The sequence below is a fragment of the Myxine glutinosa genome, chromosome 10, assembly GCF_964187855.1.
Source record: "Myxine glutinosa chromosome 10, kmMyxGlut1.1, whole genome shotgun sequence".
Classification (NCBI taxonomy): Eukaryota; Metazoa; Chordata; class Myxini; order Myxiniformes; family Myxinidae; genus Myxine; species Myxine glutinosa.
Window position 1 is genome coordinate 25,286,173 of NC_136270.1, and position 20,397 is coordinate 25,306,569.

Here is a 20,397-nt window from a genome sequence, read left to right on the forward strand (position 1 = left end):
AAGGCTGCAAAGAAAGAGGAAGCACAGGCGCAGGAGGCATGCAGTAAAATGTTCGGAGAACGCTTGGATTCGGAAGAGGGTCAGAGAGCAGTATTCAGGATTGCAAAGCAGATAGCGAAAGAGAGGTGTGATGTGATGGGGGTGAGTTGCTTGAAGGATGAAGTGGGACAAATCGTTGTGGACCCAGATGGAATTAAAGGAAGATGGAAAAGATATATGGAAATGCTGTTGAATACAGAGAATGAATGGGATGGCAACATAGAGAGTAACCTAGTTTTAGGACCGGCAGAGAAGATAACTGAGAAGGAAGTTGAGGAAGCGATAAAAGCAATGAAGAGTAGAAAAGCGGGAGGGCCGACGGGAGTTGTGAGAGATATGTTGAAGGCAGCAGGAAGTTGGGGTGTGAAGAGATTGACAGAGATCTGTAATCTGGTGGTGAAAGAAGGCCGCATTCCAGTGGATTGGGAACTCAGTACCCTCGTCCCTCTATACAAGCGGAAAGGTGACCCTCTAGAGTGTGGCTCCTACCGAGCAATAAAGTTATTGGAGCATGGAATGAAGGTATTGGAAAGGGTGTTGGAGAGGAGGATAAGGAAGAAAGTGAAGATCGACGAAATGCAGTTTGGATTTATGCCAGGAAGAGGAACGACAGACGCGCTTTTTATTGTGAGGCAGTTGCAGGAGAAGTACATGGAGAAGAGGAAGAAGTTGTTTCTTGGGTTTGTTGATCTGGAGAAAGCATTTGATAGGGTTCCACGCAAAGTATTGACATGGGCAATGAGGAAGTTAGGAGTGGAGGTATGATTGATCAGAGTAGTGATGGCAATGTACAAAAGAGCGCGCACAGCTGTAAGGACGAAGGACGGGAACAGTGGTGAGTTTGAGGTGAAGGTGGGAGTGCATCAGAGGTCGGTACTAAGTCCACTACTATTTGTAGCTGTGATGGAGGTGCTGGCTCAGAATGCAAAGGAGGGTTTAAGGTGGGAGTTGTTGTATGCAGATGATCTGGTGTTGATTGCAGAAAGTATGGATGGACTGAAGGAAAAGATGAAAAAGTGGAAGGAATGTATGGAGACAAAAGGTCTGAAGGTGAATATCGGAAAGATGAAGGTGATGGCAAGTGGGAAAGCATGTGGTGAGGTGGAAAGAACTGGGAAGTGGCCCTGTGCTGTGTGCAGGAAGGGTGTCGGAGTGAACTCCATTCAATGTACAATGTGCGCTGAGTGGGTTCATCAAAAATGTAGTGGTCTGAGAGGGTCATTAACCAGTGTGGCAGCTACATTCAAATGTAAGGTGTGCACAGAGGGAGCTGCAGATGGAGGAAATGTTGAGTTTAATCTTGGAGACGGCGTGAAGCTGGAAGGTGTGAAAACATTTTGCTACCTCGGAGACATGCGGAATGAAGAAGGTGGATCAGAATCGGCAACGGTTGCTGGAGTGAGATGTGCATGGAAGAAGTTTCGGGAACTGAGTGGCGTGCTGATGTGGAGTGGAGTGTCTTTGAAGCTGAAGGGAAAGGTGTATGCTGCATGTGTGAGAAGTGTTATGATTTATGGGAGCGAGACATGGGTAATGAACGTAGAGCAGCAACGAAGGTTGGAAAGGGTGGAAATGCGAATGGTTCGATGGATGTGTGGAGTATCGTTGAGAGAGAGGAAGACAAATGATGAATTGCGAAAAATGATGGGAATAGAGCCTGTGATTGATGTTGTGAAGAGGAAGGGGTTGAGATGGTTTGGTCATGTGTTGAGGAAGGATGAAAGTGACTGGTTGAGTAGAGTGATGGAAATGAATGTAGAAGGAAGTAGAGGATGGGAAAGACCGAGAAAGACTTGGCCAAAGGTGGTGGAAGAAGAAATGCGGGCAAGGGGGTTAACAAGGAGAGATGCAGAAAATAGGGCAAGATAGAGAAGATTGTCATGGGGACCGCAAGGCTAACCCCCGCTCTAGCAGGGAAAATGGCCTTAAAATGCATGTTGTTGTTGTTGTTGTTGTGCATGCAAGAAACCCCTCAAACATCGCACAGCTGAAAGAATTCTGCATGGAGGAGTGGGCAAAAATTTCTCCCAGTCGATGTCATAGACTGGTAGACAGTTATAAGAAACGCTTACTTGAGGTTGTTTCTGCAAAAGGGGGCAATACCACCTATTAGTGCCAAGGGTGTACTTACTTTTTCCACATGCGAAATTTGCATTTATGTTTATTTAAATTATACAATGGACTACAAAATGGAAATGTTTCATGATATTTGTTATATTATATCACCTTTATCTATAAATATTGTTGAAATGAAGATCAAATAGCTGTATGTTGAAATATGTTGAAAAAGTCAAAACTTTACATGGGGTGTACTTACTTTTTCACGTGACTAATTTCTGTCACCGTTATAATGATAAATTGCATTTTCTCTGCAGCTTTACAATGCTTTTCCAATTTTCCGTTTGCTGCGTCAACCCTGCAAAAGAATATCTGACAATGTTAAAAAGATCAGGAAGTATTTCTACAAAACTATTGATGAGCATCGTTCTTCACTCATGACCACTGATCCACAAGACTACATTGACTCGTTCCTCATACAACAGGCCAAGGCAAGTGGCGTGGGGTCCTAGTTTGTTTTTGCTGTTACATAATGCTACAGACCAGTACTGTATATTCATCTAATTTGGCTCGGTTGCATTGGCTGGAAGTTTCTTGTGAAGTCAAAACAACAACTATAGAGTTCATAGAACTTGATACACCACACATTGATAAAGTCAATACAGTACTTCAATTTAAAAAATACTTAAAAAAAAAAAAGCTGTTAATTTAGCACTACTTAAACAGTCTTATACATCACCCTCATATACTTTTTTTTAGTTGAGGAGATGGAGGGTTTATTGATCACCATTGAATGCAGCATCAATCAGCCTTGTAACTATACCCATATTGGCAGAGTCTTCATCACCTGATACTGTCCGTCGCACGTGCCACAGAGGCCCATATATATATATATATATATATATATATATATATATATATATTGTTACTGATCGCGGTTAGGATGTTATAGACCGAGCGGTGGTTTAAAACCGCGACCTAACAAAACTCACCCGATTCCACCCGAACGTTGGTTGTATCGCACCCTAGCTGCTCAATGAGGGAAAAGACAAAAGCGACGCAATGCAAGAGGAAAACGGAGACAAAAAAAGGTTTGAAATACTACTACATTTATTCCTACTATTTACACACAAGCAAAAAGACAGATGTCACGTTTATTTACAAGCACAAGACGCAGGTGACACAGTGCAAATTTAGCTTACCTACAGACTTAACTTATATCCCAGGACAGAACAAACAGAACGCTGACTCACGCGGGGAATGCCAGGGATGGCAGAAGGTGGATGGCTGGCGGGAGAGGAAAGGTCCAAGGGGGGGTCTTGCAGCTCAATCGTGCGTTTGGCAGCCGCCGTTCCTTTTTGTTGGCCCTGCTCCAAACCGCCGTTCAGGCCCCCTTTGGCGGTTGCCGGGTGTCGCTGCTGCGGCGGCCTCCGTCCGCTGCGTTCCCAGGACTTGTCTCACTGGTCTGGTCCCTCAACCCTCAACCCTCAACTCTTTCTTGCTTCTCTCACTTCTCACCACCGACTCCCCTCTCTGGCAACCGACTGTGACCAACTCCTTGCAACCAACTCCTCCTCTCTTCACAACCCTTCTTTTTCCAACCCAGAGTGCATCTCTCTTTCTTCTTCTTTTTCTCCACTTCCGGTTGCGCCCTTTTATAGCGCCCCCAGCGATCACGCCCCCGGCGCTTTGGACACGCCCATCGGGGCGCTCACCTCGGCCCTGGCTGGTCGCACGACCCTCGGGCTCCGCCCCGGACGACGACGGGCGGGCGCGCCCCTCCCCTCCTCTGACGAGGTGGAGACACGCCTTTCTTCCCTGACTCGAGCCTCGTGGTTAATGGCGGTTATTGGAGGGGAGGTGATTGGGAATCGAGGGCTCAGCAATCACGGAAGGGGGATGTGAAGGAAATGGGGATTTTTGGGGATGGGAATGAAAGGGGATCTATTCTCTTTCACTGGTGCAATGGAGTACTTCAATTAATGGGAGACACAGCCTTATCCTAAAACACAGAATAAGATATAACTGTCAAAAGAAAAGATATATCGTGTCCTGCATGTATGTTTTTTTATGGACTAACTACGGGAACGCCCTTTGACCTTTATACAACCACAACGGAGGGAGGAGGGGTGACATTTTACAACAACCTTTTACAACATTTTACCACCACAACAAAAAAAAAAAACATTCTCATATTCACAACACTGCACCCTCCTCCCCTTAGGCACGTCCCGGGCCTATTACTTTTACCTTAGTGTGGCATGTAGGTGTAGTTCCCTCTACTTTTAACCTGACCCTGAGTGCGACAGTTTTAAAACATAAATAAATGTGTCCCGCTGCTCCATTGCACCCTGCCTAACAGACTTACGCCCACAGTTAACCGAATTGCGGAATGGTCTTCAAACTATACACTGACGGTGGGGAGCATTATTTACACTGACGCTAATTTTATTTACAAAACTAACCCAGGACCTGTAATTGTTCTTTCTGGGGGGAGGACAGTCTGCTCTGCATCAATGCACCATTAAAGCACCCAAAAACGCACCAATACACACCCAAGCACCAATCGGTGCAGTCACCATTGTTCAATGAATAAAATAAAACCAACAAACCCAACCCTGCAGGTGTCTCTTGCTCTTCGGCTCCCTCTGCTGGTTATTATTATTTCTTCCAGTTGTTGTCATTTTCATTTGCTTTGCTTACTGGCGGCCTATTTGCAATAAAGCTTGCCCAAACGTGTCCATTTTATTTATCTTTATTTATGGCCCACAGGGCCGACTACGTGTGGTTCACCTGTGGGGCATCGGTGCCCTGTGGCCAAGGTCCGCCAGCAAGATTTCGGGCCCTCATGGCCGGTTCCAGCAGAGGGGCCATGCCCCAACCCATGGGGTCCATAAGTGGTGCTCGGCCACTGACATGTGGTCCATAATGTGGTGCATCGATGCAGACAGCTGGTTCTGGGAATTTCGGGCGCACAATGGCCGACCCACGCACGCTCCCCTCGGCGCCCAACGGCGCTCAGGTCCTCATGTGGGAGACAAAAGGGGGGACAAGACAGATGAGCGAGGGGTAAGGTCTCAAAGGTACACATCAAAAAGGCAATGCAAGGCGAAATGCGTACGGAGGGCGAAGTGAGAAAGCTCGTCCCTACCGTACGTCACCCCCCCGTTACCTCGCCCACCCTTGCCCTTACCCCATATGTACAAAACCTACACATTACCAATTCGTCACTACTGTCACGTCTTCCCCATATTTCCCCTATACCAAATTCGTCTCCACAATCCCTCTACTTCAAAATTTGCCATCATCAAGTCATCATCAATCCTCATAAGGAGGCAGAGATGGAACATCAAAGCACAATGTCACGCCCACGTCATGATGCGTCTCACAATCCAAACATTTGCATCATAAAAATAATTAAACCATGGCATGGTGTGGAGTTACCGGTCACCTCCGGTGAGTGGGTGCAGATGGTGCGAGGAGACTTCATCCTAACTACTTTCTAAATGACTTTAACACACTTTACACTACCCGGGGTCTTTCCCCTGCCAATCCATTGGCCACTTACACTATGGGTTCTAACAACCAATCCCCATTGACCAAACTGTGGTGCTTTTCAATTTGGGGTCTCACTCCCCCGATTCATCTCCCGGTGCCCTCGCACAATTTCTGGGCCGCGACGTGTAGCTCTCCCAACAGGTCTACCCACCTGCACACCTCCACCACTGTAGTTGCCACCCGAGCTTACCTAGCTCCTCACCCTAACCTATCTAACTGGGGCAGCCCCTCTCCTGGCTCTGTCACCCCATGGTGCCCTCTGGCACTGGGCTACCCGGGTCCGTCCTCCGGATCCTCGGGCCCCATCCACAACAACTACTACCGGCTCCCAGAGCCCACCTGCGGCCTCACCTGGCCGACATCCTTACAGTGGTGGAGTGCCCAAACCAACTACACACACTAACAGGCTACACGCCCAGCCATTTCCACAACACTAATGCACCCATCCAAATACCATTCTTTCACCTCGCACCACAGATGCCAATATCCAACCACAATTTACCTGTACCCTCTACCTAACACTTACACTACCCGCCCCGGGTATCCGTGATGGGGGTCCACTCTTCCCCCATTCACACCTTCGCACCATCCACTCCACTCCACAATTTCCACCATTCTCACTCCACGACCATCCATTCCAATCCTCCAGACCATTTATTCCATACACCTGTCTTTCATTCACCTGTCGTTGCACACCTGTGCAATCCTACCTGGTGCCACCTGCACCCTCCTCCTCTTCCTGGACCATTTGGTCAACACAACACGCAATCACCACTACTCCCTCATACACTGCTCCAGTTGCACACCTGTGCAATCACACCTGTTCCATTCTCACCTGTTCAATCCTCACACACACGGCATCATCTCAGCTAACTACTCCCCTCTGAACTTGCGCTTCCCAGTCGTCCCTTTAAACTATTGCGCTCCCACGTCATTATCAACCACACTAATCTACCTGCGTCCCCACTACAGGTATCAGTCACTAACTAAACTTAACGTTACCTAATGTCATCTTCTAGGGCCCTATCAATATAACCTAACCCACCCGGGCTAGTTTTCACTGCCATACACCCCATAAGCTATTGCTCCTTTGCCCCCACTCTGTGAGGGATGGTGGATTTGCCATCCCACCACATCGGGGGTCTCTCACTATCAATTTTGTTCGTCCAGATTCCACAAGTCAAAAATTTTCTATTTACTGCCAATTCTATTCACTTTTCTAAATTTTGTATCAAATCACTACTATCACTATCACCATCACCCGTCTACTTATTAGGTCCTCTCGGTGCGCCAATTCACATCTACAGCCCGGCTTCGTACAGCCGAGCAATGAACGCGGGTTCTTTTGTGCCAGCGGCTGGATACGTCCCGCATTCGGGGCAGGGACGGAGGCTTACCCGGGCCGAGATCCCATGCACCACCTCGGCGTGGAGCCATCCAATGTCCCGATCTCGACCTGCCGGCACGTCTCAATAGAAAGTGGTCGCCATGACGACCCTTCCTATCGGGCTGCCCGCTCCGCCTAGTGGAGCCCGGACGCGGCCGCTCCACGCGAGGCCCAGCGTGGATCGCGCACGGCGGTCCTTTCGAACCCGCCGTGGCTCGGATCTCCGCTGGTTCTCGCGGCACGCGAAGCCCGGCACGCACCGAGGGCCCGATCCGGCTAAAAGTCGACCTAACCTTTAACCCGGTTACCGTCGACGCTTCACCTGCAGGCTTACATGCATACGCTACCTCTTTCTTGCTCATACATGCAGCCGTTCCCATTCTCCTCGTACCTTTTCTTTCACACCTCGGTACACTCACTCCGCTCACCGACTTGGTCACACACCTGACCACCGAACACTTTGGCACACATTCGTCGCTCGCACACCTCACTAACACACCTCTTCGCGCCCCTTTCTCGGTCACCTCCTTTGTGACAATCACAGGTGTGCTCTCACCCGCACACCCAACCACGTGTCTCACTACCAATTCCAGCGTGCATTCCCACTCACGCTCTACCATTCCAGGTGTGCATCCTTCTATTCCAGGTGTACATCCTCGCTCACCTGCCACAACCAACTCACGCTCCGTTTCACTCTCACTACTCTCACCTCCACTCTCGGTCGCGCACTCACCCTTACTCTTGACAGCATGCGCTTTCCCCATGCACCCGTCCGTTACACACCTTTCTCGCGCATCCTCCCGCGCACACTTCTTCGTTACTTCCTCCGTAACACTCACCACAGGCATGCATTCTCCCTTACTCTTGACAGCATGCGCTTTCCCCATGCACCCGTCCGTTACACACCTTTCTCGCGCATCCTCCCGCGCACACTTTTTCGTTACTTCCTCCGTAACACTCACCACACTGCGCTTCCCTGTGCTCCCTCGCACACGCGCTACGACCGGCTCACTCCTGACGGCACACTCACTCCTCGGCGTGCACTTTTTCCTCACACACCCCATGGTCGGACATTCTCGCACACCTCTTTTTTCGCACACCAGACCTGTCGCACACTTCACCAACGGCCTTTCACGAACACCCGGATCCAAACCAATCCCCAAGCCGACTGAAGCTTTCCTCACATCATATACATTGCCACTCACCTCCGTACTTCGTCTCACCTCCTCTGCCACCTGCAAACTTTTTATTTGGTTAGTGAGCACCGCATCATGATTTGAACACAGACCTTGTACATATTCCATGACTTCCTCCTTTATCTCCCTCTTAGTTTCTGTCCGTCTCTTCTTAATTTCACTCACCCCTTCTTCCACCTCCTCTAATTTTTCCTTTACCTCCTTCAGCTCCCGGTGCGCCCCCTCGATTTCTTCCTCCATCGCTACTTTAACCGTTTCTATGTGCGTCCTTACCTCCCGGTCCTTCGTCTCCATTACTTCTGTCACCTCTTCCAACCTCTTCGTCAATCCCTCATGTACCATTTGACATTCCTTTTGTGTCGCTATTAATTCATTTTTAATGTCCTTTTGTGTTGCTTTTAAACCCCCGATGATTGCAGTGTTCTTTTCCACTTGGTCCGCTAGTTCCTTTTGTCCCACTGTCAGCTGTTCTACTCCTTTCGTCAGATCTTCCATTCCCCCCTGTAACTTTGCCGTATTATTTCTCACCTCTTTCTCTATACGCTTTTCGCCTCGCTTTACCTCCTCGCGTAGCCCCGAGACCTCCTCACTCACCCCTCGTCGTATTTCCTCCATCTGGTTCCCCATCTGTTCGATTTCCCGGGCAGATTGTTCCCCTATTTCCCGCAATTTGTCCTCCATCCTATTTTCTAACCCCATTAACCCATTTTTCACCCCCTCTAACTGATTCTCCTGGGCAGCCATTCTGTTTTCCACCCCCGTTAACCCATGTTTCACCCCTTCTATCCCATTGTCTAACCCCTCAAATTTCTTGTCTAATCCCTCAAATTTCTTTTCTAATCCCTCACCGGTACCCCTCGCTTCGTCCCTCATTACCCCCATTTGGCCCTCCAATCGCTCACCCTGAGCATCCATCCGGTTCCCCATTACCCCCATTTGGTTTCCCATCACCCCCAATTGCTCACTCTGAGCATCCATCCGGTTCCCCATTACCCCCATTTGGTTTCCCATCACCCCCAATTGCTCACTCTGAGCATCCATCCGGTTCCCCATTACCCCCATTTGGCCCTCCAATCGCTCACTATTCTGGGCCATAAGGGCCTTCATTTGTATAAAAAAAAGGTTCAAATCCATTGGCATCTCCGGTTCGACTACCGCGACCATGGGCGTGGCTAAATGTGGCGCCGCTGTAATCACGTGCGCTAGAGCGCCATTTTGTGCACCTGAAATTCCCGCAACCACATTGCCATTTTCCTCCTCCCTTTCTTCCCCGAAGTCCTGGGTTACTTCTAACCCCTCTATCTCTCCCACCGGCATCCCGTCGCCTTGGACAGCCATGGCGCGATTTCAAAATTCGGGCTTTTCCTTTAAAACAAAACAAATTTCGGTATTTTATAATTTTGAGCGCGTGAAGCGCGCTCCGGGTCGATCTCACTCCCCGACACCAATTGTTACTGATCGCGGTTAGGATGTTATAGACCGAGCGGTGGTTTAAAACCGCGACCTAACAAAACTCACCCGATTCCACCCGAACGTTGGTTGTATCGCACCCTAGCTGCTCAATGAGGGAAAAGACAAAAGCGACGCAATGCAAGAGGAAAACGGAGACAAAAAAAGGTTTGAAATACTACTACATTTATTCCTACTATTTACACACAAGCAAAAAGACAGATGTCACGTTTATTTACAAGCACAAGACGCAGGTGACACAGTGCAAATTTAGCTTACCTACAGACTTAACTTATATCCCAGGACAGAACAAACAGAACGCTGACTCACGCGGGGAATGCCAGGGATGGCAGAAGGTGGATGGCTGGCGGGAGAGGAAAGGTCCAAGGGGGGGTCTTGCAGCTCAATCGTGCGTTTGGCAGCCGCCGTTCCTTTTTGTTGGCCCTGCTCCAAACCGCCGTTCAGGCCCCCTTTGGCGGTTGCCGGGTGTCGCTGCTGCGGCGGCCTCCGTCCGCTGCGTTCCCAGGACTTGTCTCACTGGTCTGGTCCCTCAACCCTCAACCCTCAACTCTTTCTTGCTTCTCTCACTTCTCACCACCGACTCCCCTCTCTGGCAACCGACTGTGACCAACTCCTTGCAACCAACTCCTCCTCTCTTCACAACCCTTCTTTTTCCAACCCAGAGTGCATCTCTCTTTCTTCTTCTTTTTCTCCACTTCCGGTTGCGCCCTTTTATAGCGCCCCCAGCGATCACGCCCCCGGCGCTTTGGACACGCCCATCGGGGCGCTCACCTCGGCCCTGGCTGGTCGCACGACCCTCGGGCTCCGCCCCGGACGACGACGGGCGGGCGCGCCCCTCCCCTCCTCTGACGAGGTGGAGACACGCCTTTCTTCCCTGACTCGAGCCTCGTGGTTAATGGCGGTTATTGGAGGGGAGGTGATTGGGAATCGAGGGCTCAGCAATCACGGAAGGGGGATGTGAAGGAAATGGGGATTTTTGGGGATCGGAATGAAAGGGGATCTATTCTCTTTCACTGGTGCAATGGAGTACTTCAATTAATGGGAGACACAGCCTTATTAGACGGGTCAATATACAACCAGAACAGCCGTACCCCAAAAAAATTGCAAATTTTAGTTTTATTGCATTTCCTTATATTTTAAGACTTACTTAGGAACATATCAAAAGTTGGACATAAATGGACCATGGGAAAGTAAAAAATTTTGACATGATAAAAATGTCACAAAACCATGCACGATTCACTACGTCGAAAACGTCTTTGGTTTTTTATTTTTGTTTCTTTTTGTTTATATAAATTAATTTGTTCCACTGAGACCAGCTGCAAAGGCAACATTTTATAACACTTGTTTCGTGTCTTTAACAATGTTTACATCTGCTACCTGACACATGTCTTTAACAATATGACCTCCCAGCATGTAGGCTAATGACCTAATTCCTCACTGGTAGTTGTGCAGCTTGACTGAGTAACAACTCCACATGAATGAGTTAATTACACCTAATTAGGACTCAATTGGACAACGTTGTATGGTAAACATTGGAGATACAATACAATACAACCAAGGAGATACAGTACAATACAACCAAGGCCAAGGCAGTAGCAAAAAGACAGGTAGGCCTATGCATACAATTGCCCCATATATTCTACATGTATTTTGTACTCCTACAACTGTAGTGTATGATGGTATTTATTTTCCAGGTTCTAGAGTTGTGGGGATGCATATTTATTTAATAGGAATGGGACCAGTTGATTGGGGGAAGGGGGGGGGGGGGGTTCTATCAGTATGTTTTTCTTCTGGACTATACATATCTTTTCCTGGTGCACCTTGTGACTAAGCAACAGAGCCCTTGTATATAATTCATTTCAGATGCAGAAAGCAATGGGATGACCACTATGCAGATTATTCCATAGTATGTTTCCTCCTAATATATATCTTACATAAATATCTCAGTTTCAGGGGCGGAGAATGCTCTGATGGCATTCAATGTATATGGCCAATGTAAATTGACTGCATGCTTCTAAAAGATCTCATTTTTGTATTTTCAGAGATAGAAAATGAACTCTTTATATGGTAAAGAGACCTGCCCTTTATGCCAAAGGGGATTGGACTGTGAGGAAACAGTATCAGTTCGTGAGAAAGGAGCAGAAGGCATCAACCGTGCAAGTGCCGAAAGGGGTGTTGACATCAGAATTCTAGCTGGTACCAGTTTTCACAAATCATGCCGAGTGAATCACATAAACAAAAAGGACATTGCTTTAACCAAGAAGGATCATGCGGAATCAGGTCCATCAGTCAAGAGGAGTGCTCGCATTTCCCTGGGACCATATGACAGTAAAACACATTGCCTTTTCTGCGGCACTGAAGTTAAGGAAGAGGGTTATAGATCTATAGGTTATAGAAGCACAATAGATCCAGCGTTACTATTCCAGAGGTTCTTAGTGGTGTCACAGACGGGAGATCTCCAGATAGGTGAAGTGATGAAATATGAACTCTGCCCATACCCAATGTCTCTTTTTGAGGCAAAAAACATCCTGCGCCAGCCAGCCAAACTGATAGACAGCTCAAAGGTGTTCTGTAAACCACAGCAGAGTCAGGATGTTATTGAAACTGCAGGCTGCAGAGCAATGGTGGCATTGTTTGAAGCAAATCAGAACGACTCATTGGCATCGATCAGATACAACATTCTCTGCAAAAAGGTTGCAAGGGCTAAGGCATTTGTCACTCCTGAAAGACTGCCACCCACATCCGCTGCCTGCAAGTTTCATTCTCTGCGGACCTATTACCAGGTAATGGAATGGATGGGCCTTTGTTGTGGAATGGAGCCAACGGAGTGGGGATGGAAGGTAGAAGGAGGAAAACTTGTTCCAGTGATGACAGACAAAAGCCCTGCTCCAGACATACTACTTCAGATGATTCACTGCAACTGTTCAGGGGGGTGCAAAACACTAAGGTGTTCATGTAGGAAGCATGGATTAGAGTGCACCAGTGCATGTGGACATTGCCAGGACAGCAACTGTGACAATATGAGTGTTGAACCAGACATAGAGGAGGAGGAGGAGGACGATGAAACTGGAATCTAAGACTAGAAGGCATATGGTACTTCCACATGTGTCAAAATTGTCCAATTTTTTATATGTTGCTTTCCATGTCATAGACTGGCAGAAACAATCAAAGAACATATATTTGTGCAAATATTTACTTTAAATTGTGAATGGTCGCAGGATTAGCACTGCATAAACTACCAGCAACGATCATAATACAAATATTGGTGCAAAATTAACTTTAAATTGTTAGTGGTCTGATGATTATCAGTCAATTTTTTTACGTTTTATCTGCCGGCAGCCATCTTGTTTTCTGACGTCACTGAGGGACTTTCCCATGCGTCAAAATTGTCCAACTTTTAATATGTTGTCTTCCACTTCATAAACTACTAGAAATAAGCATAAAACAAAAATTTGCAATTTTTTTGGGGTCAGGCAGTATATTGACCCGTCTATATCCTAAAACACAGAATAAGATATAACTGTCAAAAGAAAAGCAGAGTCAGGATGTTATTGACGTATCGTGTCCTGCATGTATGTTTTTTTATGGACTAACTACGGGAACGCCCTTTGACCTTTATACAACCACAACGGAGGGAGGAGGGGTGACATTTTACAACAACCTTTTACAACAACCTTTTACAACATTTTACCACCACAACAAAATAAAAAAAACATTCTCATATTCACAACGCTATATATACTAGGGCATGCCCGTACTATATATATGCCCGTACTATATATCTATCTAAAATTATATCCCCCCCCTCTATTTACATGAAATGGTTTGGTCCATTCGCAACGCCAAAGCGAACGGCGAACGGCTTGCGAGTACAGTGACAATCCCCCCCCTCTATTTACATGAATGGTTTGGTCCATTCGCAACGACCACAGAACCCCCCCCTCTATTTACATGAAATGGTTCGGTCCAAAGCGAACGGCTTCCGGAGTTTGGTAAAGAAATCGCCATCGCGTACACAAACGCGCAGGAAAGCGAATGAATCGCAAATTCGTTTTTATTAGTTTTAAAACATCGTTTAACGCCAACATAGCGCCAACATAGTTTGCAAACGTGAAATAAATGAATACGCTCTCAAATGTGCCATCCGAGGCAGAGTGTGTCCGCCACGTTCGGCACACGCGCTAGTTCGCTGCTCTCTGATTGGTTGAAGCGTTTTTTGGACATATCTCGGTAAGTAATTGTCCGATTAATATGAAACCTTGAAAAGGCACATCCTCGGGTCCCCAGCAATATACCTGGCAAGTTTCAAGTATATCGGACCCGTGGTTGTCGAGAAACAGCGGTCACAGACAAACAAACACACAGACAGACACACACACACACAGAGATTACTGGAATTATAGATAGATATATATATATATATATATATATATACAGACTTGGCATTTAATATGGAATTTTTTTTTTTTCTTGACTTGGGTTTACTTTCTTCACTCAGTATATCAATCTGGTGAGTTTCTTTTACACTTTGGTGATTTATTTGTTAAAATAACCATGTCACTGATTGTCTGTCGCAGCAAGAAGTCAGCAACAGGATTATATCACAGGTGGCGTGGCAAAATGTACGGACAGGTGCATTTGATGATTGGCTTCACAGTCGGGTATACAAGGGTTGTTGCGTTCTGTATGAGTGGAAAACAACTGCTGCACATCTCCAAAAGTTATTGCCGCTTCCTCTGGAGATGGTCCGTCAACTCGACAATGCTGTTTGTCATGGAGTGGTGGCTTTACGAAATTACGGCATGAAACAGCGTGCTATTGCTCGGCAGTATGGCATCACTCAAGGGCAGGTGTCAAAGATCCTGAAACGAAATGCTCAGAGGGGTGTCCCTACTCCAATACCGAGGCCAGGACGTCCCCGCAGAACCACAAGGAGGGATGATCGCCAGCTGCACCGGTTAGTCCGCAATGGCCGTACCAAGTCAGCTAATCGGCTTAGGGCTGAGTGGCAGCAACTGACAAATGTGCCTGTATCCAGAAGGCTAGTCAACCAATGACTGGTTCAAGCAGGCTATCGTGCCAGGCGTCCCCTGAGAAAGCCACGCCTGACCAGACAACACCGCCAGCGCTGATTGCAGTGGGCCAGGGAGCACCGTCAATGGCAGCCAGGACACTGGAATCACGTGATCTTCAGTGACGAGTCTAGATTTCTGGTCTATCGTCAAGATGGCCGCGTCCGAGTGCGCAGACAAGTGCATGAAGCCTACAACAAAGATTGTATAGTGCCAAGAGTCCAAGCTGGAGGTGGTGGGGTGACCATTTGGGCTGCTTTTCATGCAGGGGCAAAACTGACCTGGTTGTTCTGAATGGAAACCTGAACCAGTTCAAGTACAGGGCCATTCTGGAAGAAACATTGCTTCCATTTGCTCGTGCAGCCTTTCGAGGAAACTTTGTCTTCCAAGATGACAATGCACGGCCTCATCGTGCTCGCATGATCCAATACTTTCTTGCTGACCATGGTGTCGAGCATATGGAGTGGCCTGCCATGTCCCCGGATATGAATCCGTTAGAGAACTTGTGGGCAGAATTAACGCGTCAAATCGACCACTTGGACCAGCAGCCGACCTCTGTGCGTGAATTGCAGCAGGCTATTGTCACTGCATGGCAAGCAATTCCTGTCCATACCTTGGCAAATCTCGTGAACAGCATGCCTCGACGTGTACGTGCTCTCCTGAATGCTCGTGGGGGTTACACGAAGTACTGAACTGCAATTTTACTGTCCGTAATCCCAGTCGTAATTTAACTTTTGTTTTTGTTAAAAAAATTTTTGGCTAATGTGCAAAATAAAGAGATACTTCTGGAAAACGTACAGAAGTTTAGCACAGTACTGTCCATGAATTGAGTTCGATATCAGTTTACATCACTTTCAAGGATCAATTTATTTGTTTCGAAATGTCAAATGTGGTTTTTGTTTCTTTTTTGAAGGTCACATTAACAAAATCTCGAATAATTTCAACATAATTCCAATGAACTTTTGGTCTAAGACATCTTGAAAAGTAAGTTCACCCCAACAAAAAAAATATGCCATATTAAATGCCAAGTCTGTATATATATATATATATATATATATATATATATATATATATATATATATATATATATATATATATATATATATATATATATATATATACAATATACATATATATATATATATACTAGCGGGGTTACCCGTGGGAATCCCACGGGCATGGATGTGTGTGACATTTCGACATATTGAGTTATATGCTGCACATTCATTTTTACAAAATGGTTACTGGCAAGTCATCAGATCCAGAAATGGTGTGAATTTAGTTATTTCACATAATATGTGACCCCTCACTCCTCTCCACCTGACACTCTCCTGTCTCCACCTGACACTCTCCTGTCTCCACCTGACACTCTCCTCTCTCCACCTAGCACTCCTCTCCTCTCCAAACCCTCACATCCCTCTCCTTTCCAATCCCTCACCTCTCCAATCCCTCACACTCCTCTCCTCTCCAATCCTTCACACGCCTCTCCAATCGCGCCTCACACTCCTCTCCAATCGCGCCTCACACTCCTCTCCAATCGCGCCTCACACTCCTCTCCAATCGTGCCTCACACTCCTCTCCAATCGTGCCTCACACTCCCCTCCAATCACTCCTCTCCAATCGTGCCTCACACTCCTCTCCAATCACGCCTCACACTCCTCTCCAATCGTGCCTCACACTCCTCTCCAATCGCGCCTCACACTCCTCTCCAATCGCGCCTCACTCGCCTCTCCAATCGGCTTTCCCCGTCTCGTTTCTCTCCTTTTTCTCCCGTCTCGTTCTTTTTCTTGCTCCAAATCGGCCCGTCGGAATCGGAAATCGGCCCGTCTCGCCCGTCGGCCCGTCGGAATCGGAAATCGGCCCGTCTTGCTTTTGTGCTTGTGCGTAAATAAATTGTGTTCATGACACCATTTCTGGTGTTGGGCTAGCGGCTAGGGTGCCGGCTTAGGATCCTGGGTTCGAATCTCGGTCGATCGCCGAATTAATGCCAGGGGGGTTGACTCAGCCTGTCATCCTTCCGAGGTCGGCTAATTGAGTACCAGTTCACTGGTAATTCCCTGTTTGTCGTTGAAGGCGGCAAAAAGGGTTGGCGTCAGGAAGGGCATCCGGCCGTAAAACATTGCTTCAAAAAGGGGACAAAAAAACAACAACTACCACGGTCCCCGAAAAGGCCAACCCCCGCTTTGCGGGGAAAAATGGCCTCTAAACGGTGGTTTTTACACCATTTCTGGATCTGATGACTTGCCAGTAACCATTTTGTAAAAATGAATGTGCAGCATCTAACTCAATATGTCGAAATGTCACACACATCCATGCCCGTGGGATTCCCACGGGTGACCCCGCAAGTTTGCATTGACGTTCGTCGATGGACTCGTTCGCCCGTCTCATTCGTTTTCTTGCTGCATCCTGTTCAAGTCTGCGTTCTTCATCGATCGTCTCATTCATTTTGGAAATAGAAGTTTCCACGCAGCGCATGAATTGTCACGATCCTCAAGAGGAATTTGTCTCGTAATCATCAAATGATAAATGGCAAGTAAATTATATTGTGGAAAATTAAAGATTTCAAATAAACCTATTTAAAGTGTATTCGCACATAACTAATTTTAAAAAACGAAGAAATATCTCTCGGTAATTTCCTGAAACATATTTTACTTCCGGCTAATAATGTTGAATTAAATAAAAACGAAGAAATATATGTCGGCATCATTGTTGACGTTTTTGTGACGACTGTCATCAAACGAAAAAGTAATATATCTTAACGGAAAAGCAAAAGCGAATTTTTAATATACATCGACACGTTGCCGTCGGTGTCATGTTGGGCGGTGTATGATACACCATGACGCGATTTTAAAAAATATATCTCTGCATTTTCCCGCGTGTGTGGAATGTTCTCAATTATTGCTGACACCGAGTCCAAAACCATCGATAAAAATGAAATCATATGGTGAGTTAGATTGGAGATAAAGGCGTGAGAGAGACTCAATGGCCTTGAAGTTGAAGTTACAGGCGTTTGAGAATTCATTTCGTTCTATAAACGGCAACTTTCATTGGATTTCCTTCCCGTTTTTTTTCAACCGAGTCGAAAACTATGTTAGCGACTGTGAAAAATGAAATGATATATCGAATTTTTAATATGTATCGACACGTTGCCGTCGGTGTCATGTTAGGCGGTGTATGATACACCATGACGCGATTTTAAAAAATATATCTGCATTTTCCCGCGTGTGTGGAATGTTCTCAATTATTGCTGACACCGACTCTAAAACCATCGATAAAAATGAAATCATATGGTGAGTTAGATTGGAGATAAAGGCGTGAGAGAGACTCAATGGCCTTGAAGTTACAGGCATTTGAGAATTCATTTCGTTCTATAAACGGCAACTTTCATCGGATTTTCTTCTCGTTTTTTTTCAACCGAGTCTAAAACTATGTTAGCGACTGTGAAAAATGAAATGATATATCGAATTTAAAATAGATATCGACACATTGCCGTCGGTGTCATGTTGGGCGGTGTATGATACACCATGACGCGATTTAAAAAAATATATCTCTGCATTTTCCCGCGTGTGTGGAATGTTTGTGGAAAATTAAAGATTTCAAATAAACCTATTTAAAGTGTATGCGCACATAACTAATAAAAAAAACGAAGAAATATCTCTCGGTAATTTCCTGAAACATATTTTACTTCCGGCTAATATGTTGAATGAAATAAAAACGAAGAAATATATGTCGGCATCATTGTTGACGTTTTTGTGACGACTATCATCAAACGAAATAGTAATATATCATAACGGAAAAGCAAAAGCGAATTTTTAATATATATCGACACATTGCCGGCGGTGTCATGTTGGGCGGTGTATGATACACCATGACGCGATTTAAAAAAATATATCTCTGCATTTTCCCGCGTGTGTGGATTGTTCTCAATTATTGCTGACACCGAGTCTAAAAGTAAAACCATCGATAAAAATGAAATCATATGGTGAGTTAGATTGGAGATAAAGGCGTGAGAGAGACTCAATGGCCTTGAAGTTACAGGCCTTTGAGAATTCATTTCGTTCTATAAACGGCAACTTTCATCGGATTTTCTTCCCGTTTTTTTTCAACCGAGTCTAAAACTATGTTAGCGACTGTGAAAAATGAAATGATTTATCGAATTTGATTTGAAATAAAACTGGGGGAGAGCAAGACACCACGGGCCTACAAAACAGGACTCAAAGCTATGCGAGTTAATAAAATGGTGGATATTTGTTTATAGCCACTCCCAGAATGGGTGGAGCTATGGGTGGAGCTACTCTGCAAACCGAGTAAGCCACACCCCGGACAGACACCCAACAGATAGACAGACAGACAGACAGACAGAATCATCTACGGCTATTATAATATAGATATATATATATATAATCAACGAACATAACAGCGTGACGAGCGCTGTCCCGATCTCCTGTGGACCGAAGTCCTAGACCAAAGCGTCACCTCCGACCCAAAGGGTCTTCTGGAGGCTTCAGCCCGGCCACTCTGTCAACAGACAGAGATTTATTCATTGGTCCCCATTGGCTAAACATCAAGCAGAGCCGCCAATCCAGATTTCGGGCTTTATATATACACAAAGAATTAAGTTAAGCACCCCCCCCCCCGTTTTTTTACAACCTCGCACATTACAAGTTTGTTGTCGTCAAAACAGTGTAATATACCCATGATATTGCTATATTTTCTGGAGAAGTGATATTATGGTCACATAAAAACATAACAATCATGCCGTTTTCAATATTTTATTCTGAATAATTTAAGGTGAAATTTTTTGGGAATTTTAGGCATATTTTCACCTCAATTTAAGTATGGAGCTATAGGTCCATCACGGACAGTGTGGATGACGTTTATGTTTTCTAACGTACAGTCATTGTTCTGAGAAGACCTCTAGCGATCTTTGCGTCAATAACGTGTGTAGGACCCACGTGATCGGATCACTGACTCAACCCTACGTCTCATAGACCCTGTAAGCCGTCGTATGCGTTGCTGTGGCAGGTTGTTCCATTCCCGATGTAATGCACGTTCCAATTCATCCAGATTGGCTATTGGAGGGACCATCTTCGCAATTTGTCGTCCCAACATGTCCCAAACGTGCTCGAGGGGGTTCAGGTCAGGACTGTACGCAGGCCAGGGGATGGTTGTCACAGCACCTTGCTCCAGCAAGGCTCGGACGCGTCTCGCACGGTGAGGCCTGGCGTTGTCATCCATGAAGATGGGTCTGCTGGCGAGGGTGTGGTCATCGAAGTGCGGGATTACGGTGGTATTCAGGATTTCCTCGGCATATCGCTCTCCGTTGAGGTTACCTCGCACAGTTATCAGGTCCAACTTACAGTCATGGGAGAAGCATCCCCAGACCATAATCGAGCCACCACCAAAGGGTACCGTTGGTTGAATGTTTTTAGGTGCATACGCGGTGTTTTTGTGGCGCCACACCCGAACACGCCCATCTGTCACGTACAGCAAGAACAGGCTTTCATCCGACCAATGAACTCGCCTCCAAGACCGGATGTTCCATCCACGTCGCGCTAGGCACCATGCCAAACGCTCCCTCTGATGTCGTTCGAGTAGCCTTGGACGCTTGATCACT

General features: G+C 46.4%; 1 protein-coding gene across 6 annotated transcripts in view; it reads left to right on the forward strand.

The window, feature by feature from the left end:
• Positions 1 to 20,397, forward strand: part of LOC137433499 (cytochrome P450 2C23) — a 114,988-nt gene that overhangs the window by 62,175 nt on the left and 32,416 nt on the right. For 4 of the 6 annotated variants that reach the window (XM_078785455.1, XM_078785458.1, XM_078785454.1 and 1 more), the window contains one exon: positions 2,415 to 2,588. In XM_078785455.1, coding sequence (XP_078641581.1) covers positions 2,415 to 2,588 — 174 coding nt within the window. Of the gene's footprint in view, positions 1 to 2,414; positions 2,593 to 20,397 lie in introns of all 6 variants that reach the window. The other 2 variants (XM_078785453.1, XM_078785456.1) reach the window with 1 other exon arrangement.